Source organism: Aythya marila (assembly GCF_965140915.1).
Source record: "Aythya marila genome assembly, chromosome: 13".
Taxonomy (NCBI): domain Eukaryota; kingdom Metazoa; phylum Chordata; class Aves; order Anseriformes; family Anatidae; genus Aythya; species Aythya marila.
In genome coordinates, this window is record NC_139054.1 from 15392131 (window position 1) to 15407935 (window position 15805).

At 47.1% G+C, this 15805-nt stretch overlaps 1 protein-coding gene across 1 annotated transcript; it reads left to right on the plus strand.

Annotated features, from left to right (window-relative positions):
- Positions 1-2054: 2054 nt before the first annotated feature.
- On the plus strand, positions 2055-15796 carry VAMP7 (vesicle associated membrane protein 7). Its single transcript, XM_082770610.1, has 7 exons — positions 2055-2213; positions 5195-5252; positions 5816-5953; positions 9322-9412; positions 9955-10022; positions 11474-11566; positions 12160-15796. The coding sequence occupies exons 1-7, from the start codon at positions 2068-2070 to the stop codon at positions 12205-12207; spliced, it is 642 nt and encodes a 213-aa protein (XP_082626736.1). The 5' UTR covers positions 2055-2067; the 3' UTR covers positions 12208-15796.
- Positions 15797-15805: the final 9 nt, after the last annotated feature.

Here is a 15805-nt window from a genome sequence, read left to right on the forward strand (position 1 = left end):
CCTGCCCGCTGAGCTCGGGGGAGCCATGCGAGGAAGGACGGGGCGCTTTGGAAGCGGGTTTTGAGGCTGCTGTAAAGCACCTGGAGTGGTGGGGCGGGGGCAGTGCTGAAATGTGAACGCTGGGAGGGTCCCTGCCTCAAATGGGGCTCTGACGTGAGTGCTTGAGGTAAGCTCTTAGGCTCCAGTGAGCAGCTGCTCGGATGCGTTTGGTTTGATGGGATTCTTTTCCTCCCTAAGCCTGTCAATCGCTTTCTGAGCCCGTGGGAACCGTTCTGCTCCTCGGTGTGGTGTGGGAATGAGCTCCGGAGGATGCGCTGTGGGAACAGCCGCTTCCTTCTGTGGGACCTGTCCTTGAACTTCTCAGTTTTGTGTTAGAAACAGCGAGCAATCACAGCTTTCTTCTCCGTGTGTATATTCCGTGCCCGCAGTGATCTCCAGGTGGGCGCTGACATGGATTGGCCTTAATAAGCGCCGGCTGTGCCTGCCTGCAGAGATCCTCCTAGATCCGGGACGCGAAGCCGTGGGGCTCGCTCGCTGTGTTGCTGACAGACTCTCTGCTAGAGGGCAGCTGTGAGCCTGCAAGTCCTGGGCTGGGGGAGGAAACCCAAACCTGGCTGGTTTTCACCTCTCTCTGCTGCCACTTTTAACCGTGCTGGAGTTCCAGCCCGGAGGGGAGAGGGAGCAGGCAGGGGAACACCTCTGAATCTTCAGTAGTGAGAGGGGACTGCTGGTGTGGGCACTCCTCATCCTCTTCCCTAACAGTGCAGTTGTTTAAGTCCCTGAGCTGTGTCCAGATGAGGATGGAGAGGGAAAACAAGCAACGTGTGGCGCAGGGAGGGCAAGGGGAGCTGTCATCTGGTGAAGAGCAGCAGGTAAACGCAGCGCGCTGCCTGTGCTCCGAAAATAGGCCTTGCTCTGAGGCGGGGTAAGTGAGAGGCCGGCCATGCAAAGCAGCACAAGGGGCTCCCCCGAATCCCTGGTGGAGATGCGTGGGGCTGAGAGGTGCCAGGTGTAAGCCGGGGGAAGTGAAAGCAGCAGCTCTGCCTGAGGAGGGGCTGCAGCCCAGCGCTTCCTTCCCCCCGCAGTTGTTGGTGTGCTTTTGTGGTACCAGGCAGGAGCAGCAGAGAGCAGCTTCTGTCTGCACGGCGCGGGGCTTTCTGGGTGTCCTCCCTCCCCCCCTGCTGACACCGAGCTCTGGCAGTTTTTCTAGAGTGTGCTGTGCTGGAGCTGCGTGGTCTGAGGGCTTCTGCTGCTCCAGATCCCCCTTGGCTTGGTCTCTTCTCAACCTAATCCTCTGCCTTCTGCTCCCTTAGGCGGTGCTGGCCCTGAGTTTCTTGGTGCTCCCAGCTGGTTACAGATTGGGGATTAACCATGGGGTGTCTCCTCTGGATTAATCCACACCTTTGTGCTTTTCCCCTCTGATCTGGAGCTCTCACACCCGCAGGAGGTTACCTGCTGCTGGCCGAGCCTGAATCCCTACAGCTCTGGCTGACAGAAAGCAGAGCCGTGAGCCCTGGTGCACTGCTTGGTTGTCTCTTAACTTCATGGTCTTGCTTGTGGTTGCTTTTTCTACCCGTGGTCTTTGGATCCTGAAGCTGAACCTGTTGTACTTACTTCTGGAGAAGTCTCCAAGCTTTTGTGTTGCCCTGCAGTAGGCGTGCAGACATCCCAGAACAGAGAGACGGCGCAGTGCAAGGCCGGCAGAGTCAAGTGCAAAGTGAAAAATGAGATTGCATTGATCTGTTGCTTTATTTTGGTAAGGTCAAAAGTCTTTCCGAAGCAGAAAAGAGGCTGACGGAGGTACTGAATCGGGCATCAGTCACAGCTGTGGTCTGATGTGGTTTCATAAACGCTCTTCTAGAGGTCGTGGTAGCATTGGTGGTGTTGTGAACAGAACGTAAAAGGGGGAATGAGAGAGGTTTTCTGCTAACAATATCCCGTTGGAGCACTGACCACGCTCCCTCCCGTCATGCTGAGGGCTGGGAGGATGTTGTGAAGGTTGCAGTGTGTTGTCTGCCAAATAACAAGCCAAATTCTCCTGTTTTTATTTCCAGATAGCGTGAAGTCATGGCTATCCTGTTCGCTGTTGTGGCGAGGGGCACAACCATCCTTGCCAAGCATGCCTGGTGCGGAGGAAACTTCCTGGAGGTGACAGAGCAGATCCTGGCAAAGATACCTTCGGAAAACAACAAGCTGACCTATTCGCACGGGAAGTGAGTCGTGCTTCTCTTCTGGGTGTTGGAGAACCTGGCTGATGTGCGGGAGGATAGCAATACATGGAGGCAGTGAAACTGAGTTCTCAGCAATGTGTCTGGATGCGTTACGTTAGTCTTTCCTCTGGGTTTGCAGAGTAACCAGGATTTGAGCTTAGCTTAAGAAATGAGTACCAGAGCAGCTGGTGTGAAATGAAGTTTCCTGTCCTTACACAGCTTCCACAGTGAACGGGAGGGTGCTCAGCTGTGCGTGTGTGTTTGGCTTGTTGTGTCTGCTGGCTTTTCCAGTGCTTTAGGCAAAACCATCGCTCATCTCAGAGCAGTTGTGCATCCTGGTTGCTTTAAGGTAAGTCCCCCAGGTTGTTTCTCTGAAAGGCAACCTGAGCTACCACGAGTCCAGTGTCTGGGACAGGCGTTTAACTCGGGCTGGTGTTGATGGAACATGTTAGATTCAAACCCTTCTGGCACTCAGCTGATTTATTGCACGTGAGAAGTAAATAAGTTAATGTGCTGATGGGCACACTAAAGAAAAGGGCGGAGAAAACAGATCCAGCAGCACTGGATGCTATGTCAGCTGTCTTTTGAGTTAGCATTGTGGTTGGATTCTCAGTATTGTCCAAGCTGTTCTCTTAAAGCTGTTTTGGCTGCCTGAGGATTCAAAAGATAAGAATTTGGGCAATCTTCCTTCGCCTTTCTCTGCCTTGGGACCACTAAGAGTCCCCGTGGAGGAGCTTTCTGAGGAGGCTGCCCGTTCTGTGGTCTAAAGTACTTTGGATGCTGAATCATTTTCTACTGTAATTTTCAGGGAATGGTCATTTCCTTTTGTGTTACCTTCGTCTTGAGCGCTGCTCACCCAACTACAAAACTGAGCTTTAGGAGTGCCACGGTGTGTTCTTAGAGCTGAAAGCTGGAATTGTGGTGTAGAGGTTGATTCTCTGTGCTGGCAGCACTGAGAGGCAGTTAACTGATGCATCTACACTTGCAAAGCGTGCTGTGAAGTGTATAATCTTTGTGCTCACTTCTGAAGGTTTCCTTAATGAGGCTCCAACAAAAGTTGCAGAAGATCAGAGCAGCTCGCAGTGTGGTTGTTCTGCTTTGCATTGTGCTGTTAAAAAAATCAGCTGGGGCCCGTCTGCAGCTCTGGGTGCTGAGCTTAGCATCAGTGTCTCCTCTGCTGACGTTCAGTCTCTTCTGACAGGTCTTCTACAGCTTCACTTTTCCTGTGCTCTGGAAGAACGCCCTCCTAGGTCAGAACCTGCCAACCCTGCCTCCCCGCTGGCAGAGGGGAAGGAAGAGTGCCTAGCCATGTCTTTGGGCACAGCATTCACTAATATCTTCCACGTGCATGCTTTGGAGCTGGCGCTTTCTTCCTATTGTCAAAAAGCAAGGATTTTGGTTTGTAGAGGTGCAGAATAGGCACTCTTTCTTTTTTTCTTTGCCTGATCACAATACCTGGACAGATCATTACAGCTTTAATGAAGCTGAGTGTGCTCAAGGAGTTGTTGTTCTTCCTGTCTGCAGGATTTCAGAGATCTGCCTTGTCAGGGCCCCAGCCAATAGGCTAGAGAATTGTACCATTGCCTGTCCTGGGTGATTGTTTTGCAACAGGAGGATCTTCTTCTTTTGCAACAGGAAAAAAATCAGGTTATATTCCATTTAATGAGGGTTGTTGCCATTGGTTGTTGGTTTTTAGAAGAACTTCTGGGTCTTTCATGTAATCTCCAAGGAAAATCAGCCTTTTAGCATCAGGAGTTCTGGGTGGTGTTCTGTCTCTGCTGTTAAGATTCTTCTACAAGTCACTGGGGAGTCCGTAAGGCAGTGCCAGGTGAGCTTTACCTCTCCCTTCAGAACAGAGGGGCAATACCTGTAGGTATGGAGGAATTTATTTATTTATTTTTTTTTTTAAGATAAGTCAGCTTAAGGACAGCAAACTATTCCTACAGCATGCTCCTGGGGCTTATTTCAGTGTCCAGTTATTCATATAATATAAACCCTGAGTTTTAAAGCTACAGAGCTGCATCCTTAAAGCTGTACAATGCAACTGCTCTGCAGCAGTTTTTTGCAGCATTAACTCCCCTGTATTGTAGAGGCTTTGTGAAAGGGTTCTGCAGTGGGTGGTGAAGGGACAGTGTCAGGAAAACAACAGCTAAAGCCAGTGAGTTGGCAGCCAGTGAGCTGCTCTGAGCAGTTCTGGTTTGCATTTTGTTGTGTATGAACTTTGCTTGTTTTTTCTTCTTGTCATGTGCCTCGAAACAACAGCCTGGTTTTACTTGGAGAAGAAGATCCTGCTTTCAACCATGGGTTGTTTGTTTTGCATTTACCTAACGTCTGGTTGCACCACACCTCCCAAGGCATTAACGCAGCCACGTGCTTCAAGCCAGTTTGCCCTGATCACTGCTCTGTCAAATTCTTTTTCTTCTGTGGCTGCTTTTGTTTCGTAGTCTTTGCAATAAAAACTTGAGGCAGTGCAAGGTGGTCATACAAACACAGCTAAAGCAGCAAGGCACTCTAGTAATGAGGTTCGTTAAAGTATTAACTGGCCTGTCACCCCAATCAACTCATCTCTCAAGCTAACTATGCGTGGATGCTTGGATACCCTGACGAGGGTTAGACAGGAATCTTACCGCTGGGTATCCCATCGAGGTTTTGTTTTTCACAAGTAGCTGGAAGAACATGGAAGAGAACTTGTTCAGCAGCTGAATGTCCCACAGTTACTGCAAAGCACAGGATGCTGACAAGTGCACGATGTCAGGGATCCCTTAATGTGTAAGTGGTCTCTCAGTGGAGCCTATAGGAATGGAGATGCTTAGGATCTGAACAAAGGTGGCTGGGGTATGTTGGCATCTGTGCCTTTTCCTGTACTGTAGCTGGAATTTGCCCTTTTACAGCCCTTGAAGGTCCTGCAGACACTGGCATCTTCCAGAAGATTAGTCTTGTGGCAGCTTCAGATGACTTGTTTGGTTTTTTTTTCCTCTTTGCAGTTATCTGTTTCACTACATCTGCCAAGACAGGATCATATACCTCTGCATCACGGATGATGTAAGTATTTTGGGTGCAGCTATTGCATATACAGGCTTTTCACGAGATTTAGCTTTTTCTGTCAAAGAAAAATCAATAATGGGTGCTAATTTGAGATGCCTTTTTTCCACTGGAGCTTTTAACTGATAGGAATGAAAACGCAGCTCTGATGGCTTAGCCTTAAACTCAAATGCACTGAATAGTTAGCCTGAAGTTAAGTTCTTGTTTTTCTTGGTTTCTCTCTCAGCAGCCCCAGTGCGTAGAATCTAGATGCAGAGATTGGTTTTTAATGGTCATTGTACTCCAGTTCTAGAAATGCTAAAGCAAAAACTTCTCCCTCATTAGAAAAAGATACCAGGCACAGAATGGGAACTACGTATATTTAAGTAATGTCTGCTTCCAGCTGATGTCCAGGAAGGTGCCTGGGATTTGGCTGCTATTAAAACCCCGGGATAACCAGTCAGATCCTGCAGTGTCGTGCATGGTGTGCCTGCTAGGAACTGATAACTGTGGTGTCTTTGGCTTCATGCCCCGTACCCTTCATTATCTAACTGACTGGCTGTGGTTTGCTCTTTCCCTTTTAGGACTTTGAACGTTCCAGAGCCTTCAACTTCCTGAATGAAATCAAGAAGAGATTTCAGACCACGTATGGCTCAAGAGCACAGACAGCCCTTCCCTATGCAATGAACAGCGAGTTCTCAAGTGTCTTAGCTGCGCAGCTGGTGAGATCTGTTGCTACAGGGGATATTGCTCTGACAAGTTAAACTTCTCCCCAGAAGGTCTTCCTGTATTTGTTCACTTGTAACCGAAGTGCCACGTTGAGACTGTAAAGCCAGGGGAATTGGCTGTTTTCCCTGTGCTCTCCCTACAGCTGGGTTGCTTTACTGCTTCAGTGATTATTATCCTTAATCCCATTTTTTTTTTTTTTTTAGTGATGCATTCACTGTTTGCACCGTATAGGTGCACTTTAGATCTTAAAGATAACATTTGAAATCTCAGATTTGAAATCTCAGGGCATCGCTGCAGCACAGATGCAGTGAGGAAAGCCGCTGTCTGAAAGGGAGCTGCCAGCAGCATAGTGCATCTTCTTGCCCAGTTCTTAAGAAGTTGTCAGGTTTCAGAAGAGTTTATTACACAGAATCACAGAATTTCTAGGTTGGAAGAGACCTCAAGATCATCGAGTCCAACCTCTGACCTAACGCTAGCAGTCCCCACTAAACCATATCCCTAAGCTCTACATCTAAACGTCTTTCTAGCTGCCCTGTGCCTGATTTTGGAATCCTGAAGGGACAGGTTGATCTGGTCTGGAGTCCCTCTCCAGCTGGGAGCGCAGAGGAATTGCGTGCTTATTTCACTCGCCACAAGATCCTGGTACAGCCCTGGAGCTACATTCCCACTTTCAGAGAAGTGCTTTGCTCGCTGCTGATTTGAGGTGTGGCAAAGCCCACAGCTGCCAGATGAGGTTTCAAATACCAGTATTGATTTGTGTTTTATTCACAGCAGTGTATGGGTATAGCTTCTGAAGTATTTAAGTGCACAGCACAGTGTTTGCATTTTCCTTCAGCTTCTGTAGAATGAGATGAGCTGCATTTCAAAGACAGCACTGACTTTATGGGTAACCTGAGTCTGCAGACAACATCCTGCCCTTCTTCAGTGTTTTTTTTTGTGTTGGAAACGCAGAAAGCAGTTGCTCTAGGAAAGAGAAAGGATGCTCTTAAAATACAAGGTTTCTGGTAGTGGCAATGTTGTGGTTCCTGCTTATCCCTGGTGTTTGGTTTGCAGTGGTAAAGTTCAAGCACCTGCAAAGAAAAGAGTCCTGTGGAAATGTACAGGCTTGGTCGTGGTTGCTCGATGTAATGTCAAATTAGAGGAATGAAGTCAGATAGGAATAGAGACGGAATAAATAACTGCCCTGTGACTCATGATCAATAATGTTATTAGTGCACAAAGCCTCAGGCTACATGGCCTGCAAGAAAAGTGTTTTTAATCTTGTTTAAAGTTCAAGTCACACTTCTAAGAGTTCGTAATTGACTACAGACAATTTCATAAGTTGAGCAATGCTATTTTTTTGAGACCTGTCTGAAATTAAAAGGAGGATGTCCTTGGAATATTGGCTTTCAGAGCCAGTACTCAGGCTGTATCTGGGGCAGCTACAGCTGGCACTGTACACAAGGTGTAGGAGGCTCCTCGTTTGCTTTGCTGTGACTGGTGAGCATGTTAGTGTTGCTGCTGCTGCCCTCAAAGCTTGTTTGTTTTTTTTTCCTGTTGATTTGCTAAAAATGCCAAATTTCATGATATTCCAGGTGCAAAAGGAAAAGTGCTTTGCTGCTGGTCTGGGAGCATAGCCTGAGTAAGTGCAAAAACCAAACTTAATAACGCCCTCCAGCAGGAATAGTTGCATTTTGGGATGCAGAGTGTAGCTGTTTTTTTGACGTGGGGGACCCTGAAGGAAGGATTTGTGCTCACACTGTTACTACCTGAAGCTTGTACTGGAGCCTGTGAAAAGAGTCGTTTGTGTTGGTACCTTCAATGACGAGCAGAGGTGATTCAGAGCATGTAGAAGTGCACGTAGTTTATTGCAGAAACTATTCTTTGGCTTACGCAGCAGACAGAAAGCAGTGAATAACAAAGCCAGTGTGGCTTCAGAAGAGCCCAAGGAGTTGTGCATAACAAATTAGGTTCAGTCCTATCACAGATAGGAAGTTCGTTTTTCCCTTTCCACCAAGCCTTGCTGTGTGGAGTCTGAAACTGAAACTCCTCGAAGTGATGACTTGTCGAAATGTGATTCTGGGCTGCAGTAAGCCTAATGAATTGCCTTATCAGAAGAGCCATGGTGGTATTACTCCTCTAAAAATCCCAGCTTTTCCATCTCTCTAAAGCACGGAGTAGAGCTGCTTTCCTCAGGTTTTGCATATTGATGAATTCCAGGCATCGACTGATAAAGGTTAAGCAGTAACAGAGAGCTGTTCCCTCAGGTGGCTCTAAAACTCGCTAAGATTAGAGCCCCTAACGATCAAAGGCCTCATAGTGCAGGAGCAGGGCTGTATCGAGGTGGTTACAGAAGTAACTTGAGGATGCTGAGTGTGGAGGAAGAGACCATGTGGCAGTTCAGAGATCACACTACTACTCAAGTGCTATCGCTGTTGATTATGGCATGAGCATATGGACACCGTTAGAAACTGTTGCTTCTTCCCATGTGGTCAGAAATGGATGCAAATTGAGTGCTTAGGGGGGAGAAAACTGGGGGTTAAGAGGCCACACGGGTTGTCATGTAGTACAGCAGATGTGATGTCCTGGTCTCTGCTGTCAGCAAGAGCGGTCTCTTATTAAGAGGTGCTTTGTGAAGGCCTTCAGATATGAGTGCAGTGGCTGCAAGTGTAGAGCAAGCTGAAGGTTTATCCGTGAATTTTTTGAGAGAGACCTGTTCCCCTGGGTGAAGGAGACTTAGGGAGCAGGGCAGTGGAGCTGTAGCCAGTGTTACTTGACTGCAGAGGATCTGTGAGGACAGCAGACTTAAAGTCAATCCAGGAATAGCAGAACGTAGTTATCTGATACTGACTTCACCTCAACTCCCCTCCTCTGCTTCTGCAAACATCGTGAGACTCCTTTTACGCTGGGGATGTTGGCTGGTGCTTCTTCCCCCTAGCAACCCACCAAAGAACCCACCAAAGGTTCACTGGTGACCTGCTTACATCTTTGGAGGGCAGCTCATACCGGCCATCCCAAACACTGTGTGGTGTTTGCAGTTCACAGGCCCCCTCTTCTTCTTTGTCAGAGCTCCTGCTTGGTGCTCACCTACAGAGAGACGCGTTCTGCCTCGCGTGTGAAGTTGCAGGGCTCTCCTGATATGTTTCACAGAGAATTATAGAAGATCGTGACAAGTTCTGAAGTATTACAAAGGCAACAAAATGGTGTGTGGGAGTGGGAACAGTGTCCTAATTTTCCTCGCTGCAAACTGATTAAACCTTCAGAAGAGGCTGTTACTTTTTGGGCACTCTGGAAGTTGCAGGCACTCGTCTGCTGCCTTCCCTTTTTGTTTGAAGTGCTGTGTGTGCGATGCTTGCTGTCACCGACTATTCATTTTTTACAGAAATACCACTCGGAGAGCAAGGGCACTGACCAGGTGGCGGAGACGCAAGCCCAAGTTGATGAACTGAAAGGAATCATGGTTCGAAACATAGGTACCCGGCTGCTTCTTGTGCCTCCCCTGCAGGGAGAGTTGCTGCGAGCAGAGCTGGTGGTGGGCTGTCCTCTCCTGACAGAATAAACTGGGGAAGCTCGGAGTTTGTGAGCTGTGAACTGTGTTGGATTTGGTACAGGGGGGCTCACGGGGGCAAGGAGCACTGCTTGATGGCACTGCAGAGCTCGCAATGGGGTGCAGCGTGCTCTGGACTTGGTCTCTTTGTCACTGTGGCCTTCCTGCAGCTGCTGTGAGGAAAATGTTCTCAGCATTTTGTCCCATTAAGACTTTGGACTGGATTTGGACAACTCTGACCACTTAAAATAGAGGAGTAGATCTGGGACTGACCCAAATTGAGTGGGCTTAGTCCCAAAGCATGTGAGACTGTTCCTTAAGTACCATTGCCTGGCAATCTGGAAGTGTTGAGGACCACTTCTTGTCTCAGACACCACTGCCAAGAGCTCCTGGCTTGCACTTGAGCTTTGGGTATTACAATCACAGTGCAAAAAGCTTCTACCTACCAATTTTTCTTTCTTTCTTCAGACCTCGTGGCACAAAGAGGAGAGAAGCTGGAGTTGCTGATTGATAAAACCGAGAACCTCGTGGATTCGGTGAGGCTGGGGAAGAGCTTTAGAAATGGGGAAATTGGGGCCCTGCACCTGTTGTGCTCATCAAAGAGCAGCAACTAGAGCTGCTTTTAAACAAACACTGAAGCATCAAGATGCAAAGGCTCCCTGTGTCAGAAACGAGTCCTGTCTCATTTCCACCCTTCTTACAGCTGTTCTACCCACTGCATACCAGCCTTCCAGCTCCTTAACAGAATGAAGGAGTAAAGTAAGTGAGAAATGACTGAGGAGGCAAATTTAATGCAATTACAAAGCATATGCTACCCAGTAAAATGGCCTGGGCTCTGGGAACTTTTCTGCCTTTTCCCTAGGAATCCCTAGACCTGACTCAGCATCTTCCTCTGCAGGGTCCAGGAGAGTCCAGTGGGTCCTGTATGGGGCCTGAGGAGATGCAAACGTCTCAGAGCTGGCAAAAAAAGAGTAATGCTTTAAGAGAGAGACACTAGAGAAGCTTGTGGTTACCCAGTTGGGAATACTGTCCTCCAGCACTGGGTGTTTAAACCTCACCACTTTCTCAGATAGTGACAGGAAGCATCGGTATCCAGCAATCCTAGAAACACCTAGAAACTTCACAGCTGGGGAAGAGAAGTGTTCCCAAAGTTGAGGTGGGGGCTGAGCCTGGAAATCAGCTTTAAATCAAAATTACATTTAGGGATGCAGTTCTGCTCGGTGCCACCTTATCTGAAAACGCTGAGGGGTGCTTTGTGGGGAAAACTTAAAAATAACCAGCAGAGTGTGCTGCTGAGCCAGCTCAGCACAGGTTCTGCAGCCTTTCTCTGTGCAGGCATCTTGCATGCATGTGAAAAACGTTACGCTAACGCAGCCTGGTGGGTGTTCAAGGTCATCTAGCAACCACTGCCTGTCTTGAACAGGAGAATTGCGGGATATTGGGCAGACTCGGAGCAGGACAAGCAAACTGGAGGAAAGCTCTAGTATTATAGGGCTTGTTGACCAGCCTGAGTAGATCGGCTGTTGAGTGTAGGAAATGTCATGAAGTCCTTAAACATTTTGGAGCACTTCAGTTCTCCAAAGTTTTCAAGTGGAATGAGAATCCAACCAGATGTAATCCAAGGTAAACTAGTCCTTGTGGACAGCCTACAGACCTGGTGATGTTCTGTGTGCTTAATTCTCCCGAGCTAAGTGTGGGAGGGCACAAATCCAAGCTGGTTCCAGACTTACTGTTACGCTTTTTTGTTTGTTTGTTTTTTGATGTCACCCCTACAGTAGCATGGGAGAGAATTTTTGTCTTGATGCCTGTTTGGCTTTGCAGTATTGTGACTGCAGGAATTAAATGACTGGAGGAGATAACTGTAGTGCTCTGGGTTGTTAGGGAGGTAGGATGGTATGGGTGAATGCATCTTCATCTAGCTGCTTGGGATGCAGCTTTCTTTACAGTAGGTTCAGGAATGAAACAGCTGCTTTACTTTCTCTTGCAGTCGGTCACTTTCAAAACTACCAGCAGGAACCTTGCTAGAGCCATGTGCATGAAGAACCTCAAGCTCACCATTATCATCATCATTGTATCAATTGTAAGTACAGAGCTCTTAAGTCAGGTTTAACTACTGGAAAATGCCACCAGCACGTAGCTGTTGCATGAATGCATGCATGCTTGGAGTGGTCTTCACTCTAAAACAAGTGTTACGGTGGTTGTATGGGAGGTGTGGAGAGAGGAGCATTGTGCCAGGCAGCTTTTCTTTCCGAGGCAACAGGAAAAGCTTTCTAGACAACTTTGTCTAGCTTGTAAGAACCTAAGACATTAAGCTCATGGCTTTTTAGGCCTTATTTCTGTTGGTATTTAGTTAATTAACTTGGGACGGTGTACCTCCAGCCTGCAATAAATGCAAATGGTGCTAATGATGCTGAAGTGTAACTTCAGCTTAGATACGTGAAGTACTTTGTCAGCACTGAACCCTTTGCTGGAGGACATTTCTCATCCTGTGTTGCTGCGTGGATGTGGAGGAGGAGGTCTTGGTGCAAAATTCTGTAGGGCATCTGACAAGTTATTTCAGGGTGTTGATAACCTGGGCTTTCCAAACTTGTTTTGATTGCCAGGCCAAGTCAGCAGTTGGCTGAAGGACAGAAATTTGATTCTCTACTGAACTTTACTGTTTTCTTTCCCCAGGTTATCATCTATATCATTGTATCGGCTGCCTGTGGTAAGCTTGCATAGCCAACCTGTGTGCAGAAGTAACCAGGAGCAGTTGGTGCTGGTCAGTTGGAGATGAGAATCACAGGAGTGTGAAGAAGCGACCTACAGAATAACTCTTAATCTTTCACTACTGACACCTTCTCATTCTTCATCCCTCCAGGACTTCAGACTTCTTTGCCTTACCACCCCAAACAGGCCCAGCTGGTCGCTGCTTCTGTGCAGCTGTAACCTCAAGAATGGGCTGTTTTAAATTACTTGAAGGGATTTTTTTCTGTTTTTCTGTCCCATCTACAGCCTTCTCAGCTGGGTAGGCAGTACAGCCAGCTCAGGAGGGCACACGCATGCTTGCCCATGTGCCCCTGCAGCTTTGCACTTCCACGTGAGTGTGCAAGTGGAGAACTACGGTTTAGCATCCTACCCACAAGGATGGCACTGGAGGGTAGTTCAGGGTGGGCTGAGCCAAACTAACAGGAGAGACACGAGATGGATGTGTGTATTTCCCACAAAGGGTGGAGATCCAGGTGCCCCTCCCTGCACATCTGGCCTCTTGCAGTGTTCCAGCATGTCGCGGTTGCAAGTGCAATATTGGTAGGAAGAAAATGGCTTTGGGGCTGGGCTTTATGCACTGTAAGATGTAGGTGCTGCTTCTGTATGAAATCTCCCTTTTTCCTGGTGGTCTTTCTGCAGTTGGTAGGAGAGGGTGTTAGGTCTCCTCGGAGCTTTGAAACGGCCTCCTCTTCATCAACATTTCTTCCTCCCCCTTTAAGTTGTGGCTAAATCAATCCAGTAAAGGAGAGTGTTCCATATAGTTAAGGTTGCAATAATGCATATGCTTTGTCACCTATTATTTCTCTTGTTCTTTTGAGGTTGGACTAAAATGAATATTAACATTCTCACTTGCTAAGGTGAAGTTGGGGGGCCAGTCAAGGCCAGACTATCAGTCTGGCTTAAGGTGTCAGGTATTAGCTGCTTGTGCTTCTACTCAGAAGGTTTGTGCTAAAAACTGAAGACAGAGAAGGAACAGAAGGCTGGAGCTGAATGGATGGTTACTTTCTCTATGGTCTGAAGCAGAAAAGCTCTTTCAGAGGATGTAGTAACAGGTATTCCTGTGTGCAAAAAAAAAAATAATATATATATATATACCCAAATCTCCAAGGCTAATAACCAAATGTAGGATCAGGTACCCTGGTAATGTGCTGCTATCAAGAGTATAGGGACTGCTCTGCCTAGCGTTGGAAGCTGTGATCACTATTTTTGTCCCATCTGGATATCTGAATTACCAGGCCACGAGCCCCAGACAGCCCCAGGATGGGGGCTGTGCAACAAGCAGGCGGGGCAGTGTGGTGGCTGGGAGTCCTGGCTGACTGGAAGAGAAGCTGTTGTTGCCTGGGGGGCGAGGAACGTGGGGCTTCCATCTCATATCCTTAAAGGATTATTTCCAAGAGAAGAAATGGGAACACCTGAAATCTCACAAAAGCATCAAGTGGTGTAATGAGGAAGCTGCACTGCTCTGGCACAGGGAAGTGACTTCTAAGGGTGGGTGGAAGTTGTGCAGCTGTGGGAAAGGGAGGCTCAATTTGGTGACTGAACTCTGACACTTGGTGCCATGGGTTCCCTGAGCCCTGCAACGTGGGCTTGCCACAGGCAGGACAGTGATGTTAAATGGCTGCTCCTTCACATGCTTTGCTTGGTGTATGGTACATTGACCTTGGAGCTTTCCAGCAGGTGCCAGGTAAAAAGTCTTCCTGTAAGCTTGCATGGTTTTGACTAATTTTACTGATGGTAATCAGATCTTGGATATCCAGAAGGTGTCAGTGGTTCTGATCAGTACTGTGGTCACTGGCCTTGGTTTCTATTTTGTGTTACGCCACTGTAAAGCAGAGAAAGACTTCCTCTTACCTGGAAGTGGATGTGGAAGAGAGCCCTTCTTCCCCTCCTTAGTATCCGTACAGCCTCCCCCCGGCTCAATGTACAATTGTGCATGTTTTAGGGATTGTTGATGTTACTGTGTTAATTTCTATGATTTGTTGTCTTATGTACAAACACTTTTTAATGAAGACTTCCTTTTCTTTTAAAGGATGCACTGAGATATTAGTGTAAAAACAAAGTTAACCTGATTTAAATAAAATTACTGTACAGAAAGCAGGTTTCCTTAGTTTTGTGAAAGGCTGCCTGATGCTAGATGTAGACCGTTGATAGGAGCTACTCTGTGAAAACAGTGTGTCTGTGGGGACGTGGGTCTCCCTGTGTAACACTGCAGCTCCAAGCCTGATGTCACCCTGTGTGGCTGCTTGACAAATCACACGTAGAAATCCTGCTGTGAAACAGTTCCCACGAAGCCCGTGTGTAATTTCTCAGGTTTGGGAGGATTCTGACTTAGCTTTGATGCAGGTGTTAGAGCCCGTCATGACTTGACAGTGGCTTTCTTTCTGATGATGGAAAGAATCTGCTTCTGCCTGGTTTTAACTTAGAGCATCTGTGAGTCCCTGGGACAGAGGGATGCTGAGAGATACAGGACAGGATGCCTGCTTGCTCAGGGCACTTGTGGGGGTGGAGGGAATATAAAAAGAAGTGATGATACAGGCAGTGGTGCTGTCACTTGGAAGCTAAATAAAAATTTGTGTGAAAACATGTTTTAAGGCAATTGTCAGCAACATGAGATAAAACCCCTGTGTTAGGCAAAATCCCTAATAATGGATATCTTTCCTCTCTCAGTCTTATCCAGGAAGAACCCATCTTTTCTGGAAGAATTTACCATACTGTGCTGGACTGGTTTACTGCAGCAGCAGCTGGTGCCTAAGCCCCTGCCTTGCACTTGAGTCTCCATGTTTAAAAAAAAAAAAAAAGGCAATAAAGCTTGGTAGCCTTTCATCTACCTCAGGAATGTTAAGTGGCTGGAGTAGTGTTAGGTGCTGGAATCAGACTCATGCATCAGTATGAGGGGGTTGGATTTCCTCTTAAACTTGCAGAAACTGTTCAAGTTCAGTTGATCGTTATCTTGGTGTGAGGTAAAGAAAACTTGCATCCTAACCCTGGCTGCTAGGGCTTAGAGATGATACAGAAGATCAGACTCTGAATGAAGATCACCTGCTCTAAGCCTGGCTGGGAAAATGAAAGGATTTATCTTGAATTAACATCTCTTTAGTCTGGTAGTTCTTACAGAGCTGGGTTTTGTGCTTCATGCTCTTGATCTGGACCATATGGCCCTCCTCTGAGGAGGGATAACCACCTTCAAGTGCTTGTTGGTATCAGGTGTATATTGAAAATGCCCATGAATTCAAGCAGAAGCTAACCTCAGAATATGGGCCGGGCCTGATTAACCTTTTGGCTTGTTTCTTCTAAATTAGCCTCGGCTCTGTCTAGAAACATGTATCTAAAACTGACTCTGTAGACAGCTGTCTTGCTGTTCACAGAAACAGTTTCAAAAAGCTGTTAAACTTTATCTCCAATATAATCTTAAAGTATTTAAACACTTTTACTTTCTCTAGAAAGCTTTTGCTCTTTATTTTCTATTAAGTACCTGATTAAATAAGTAGCAGCTGTCTCAACTTAAGCAGCTGCAGAGAACTGTAGTGCATGTAAAATGCTGGCATGCTCTTAACTTTGGAATATAAACCCC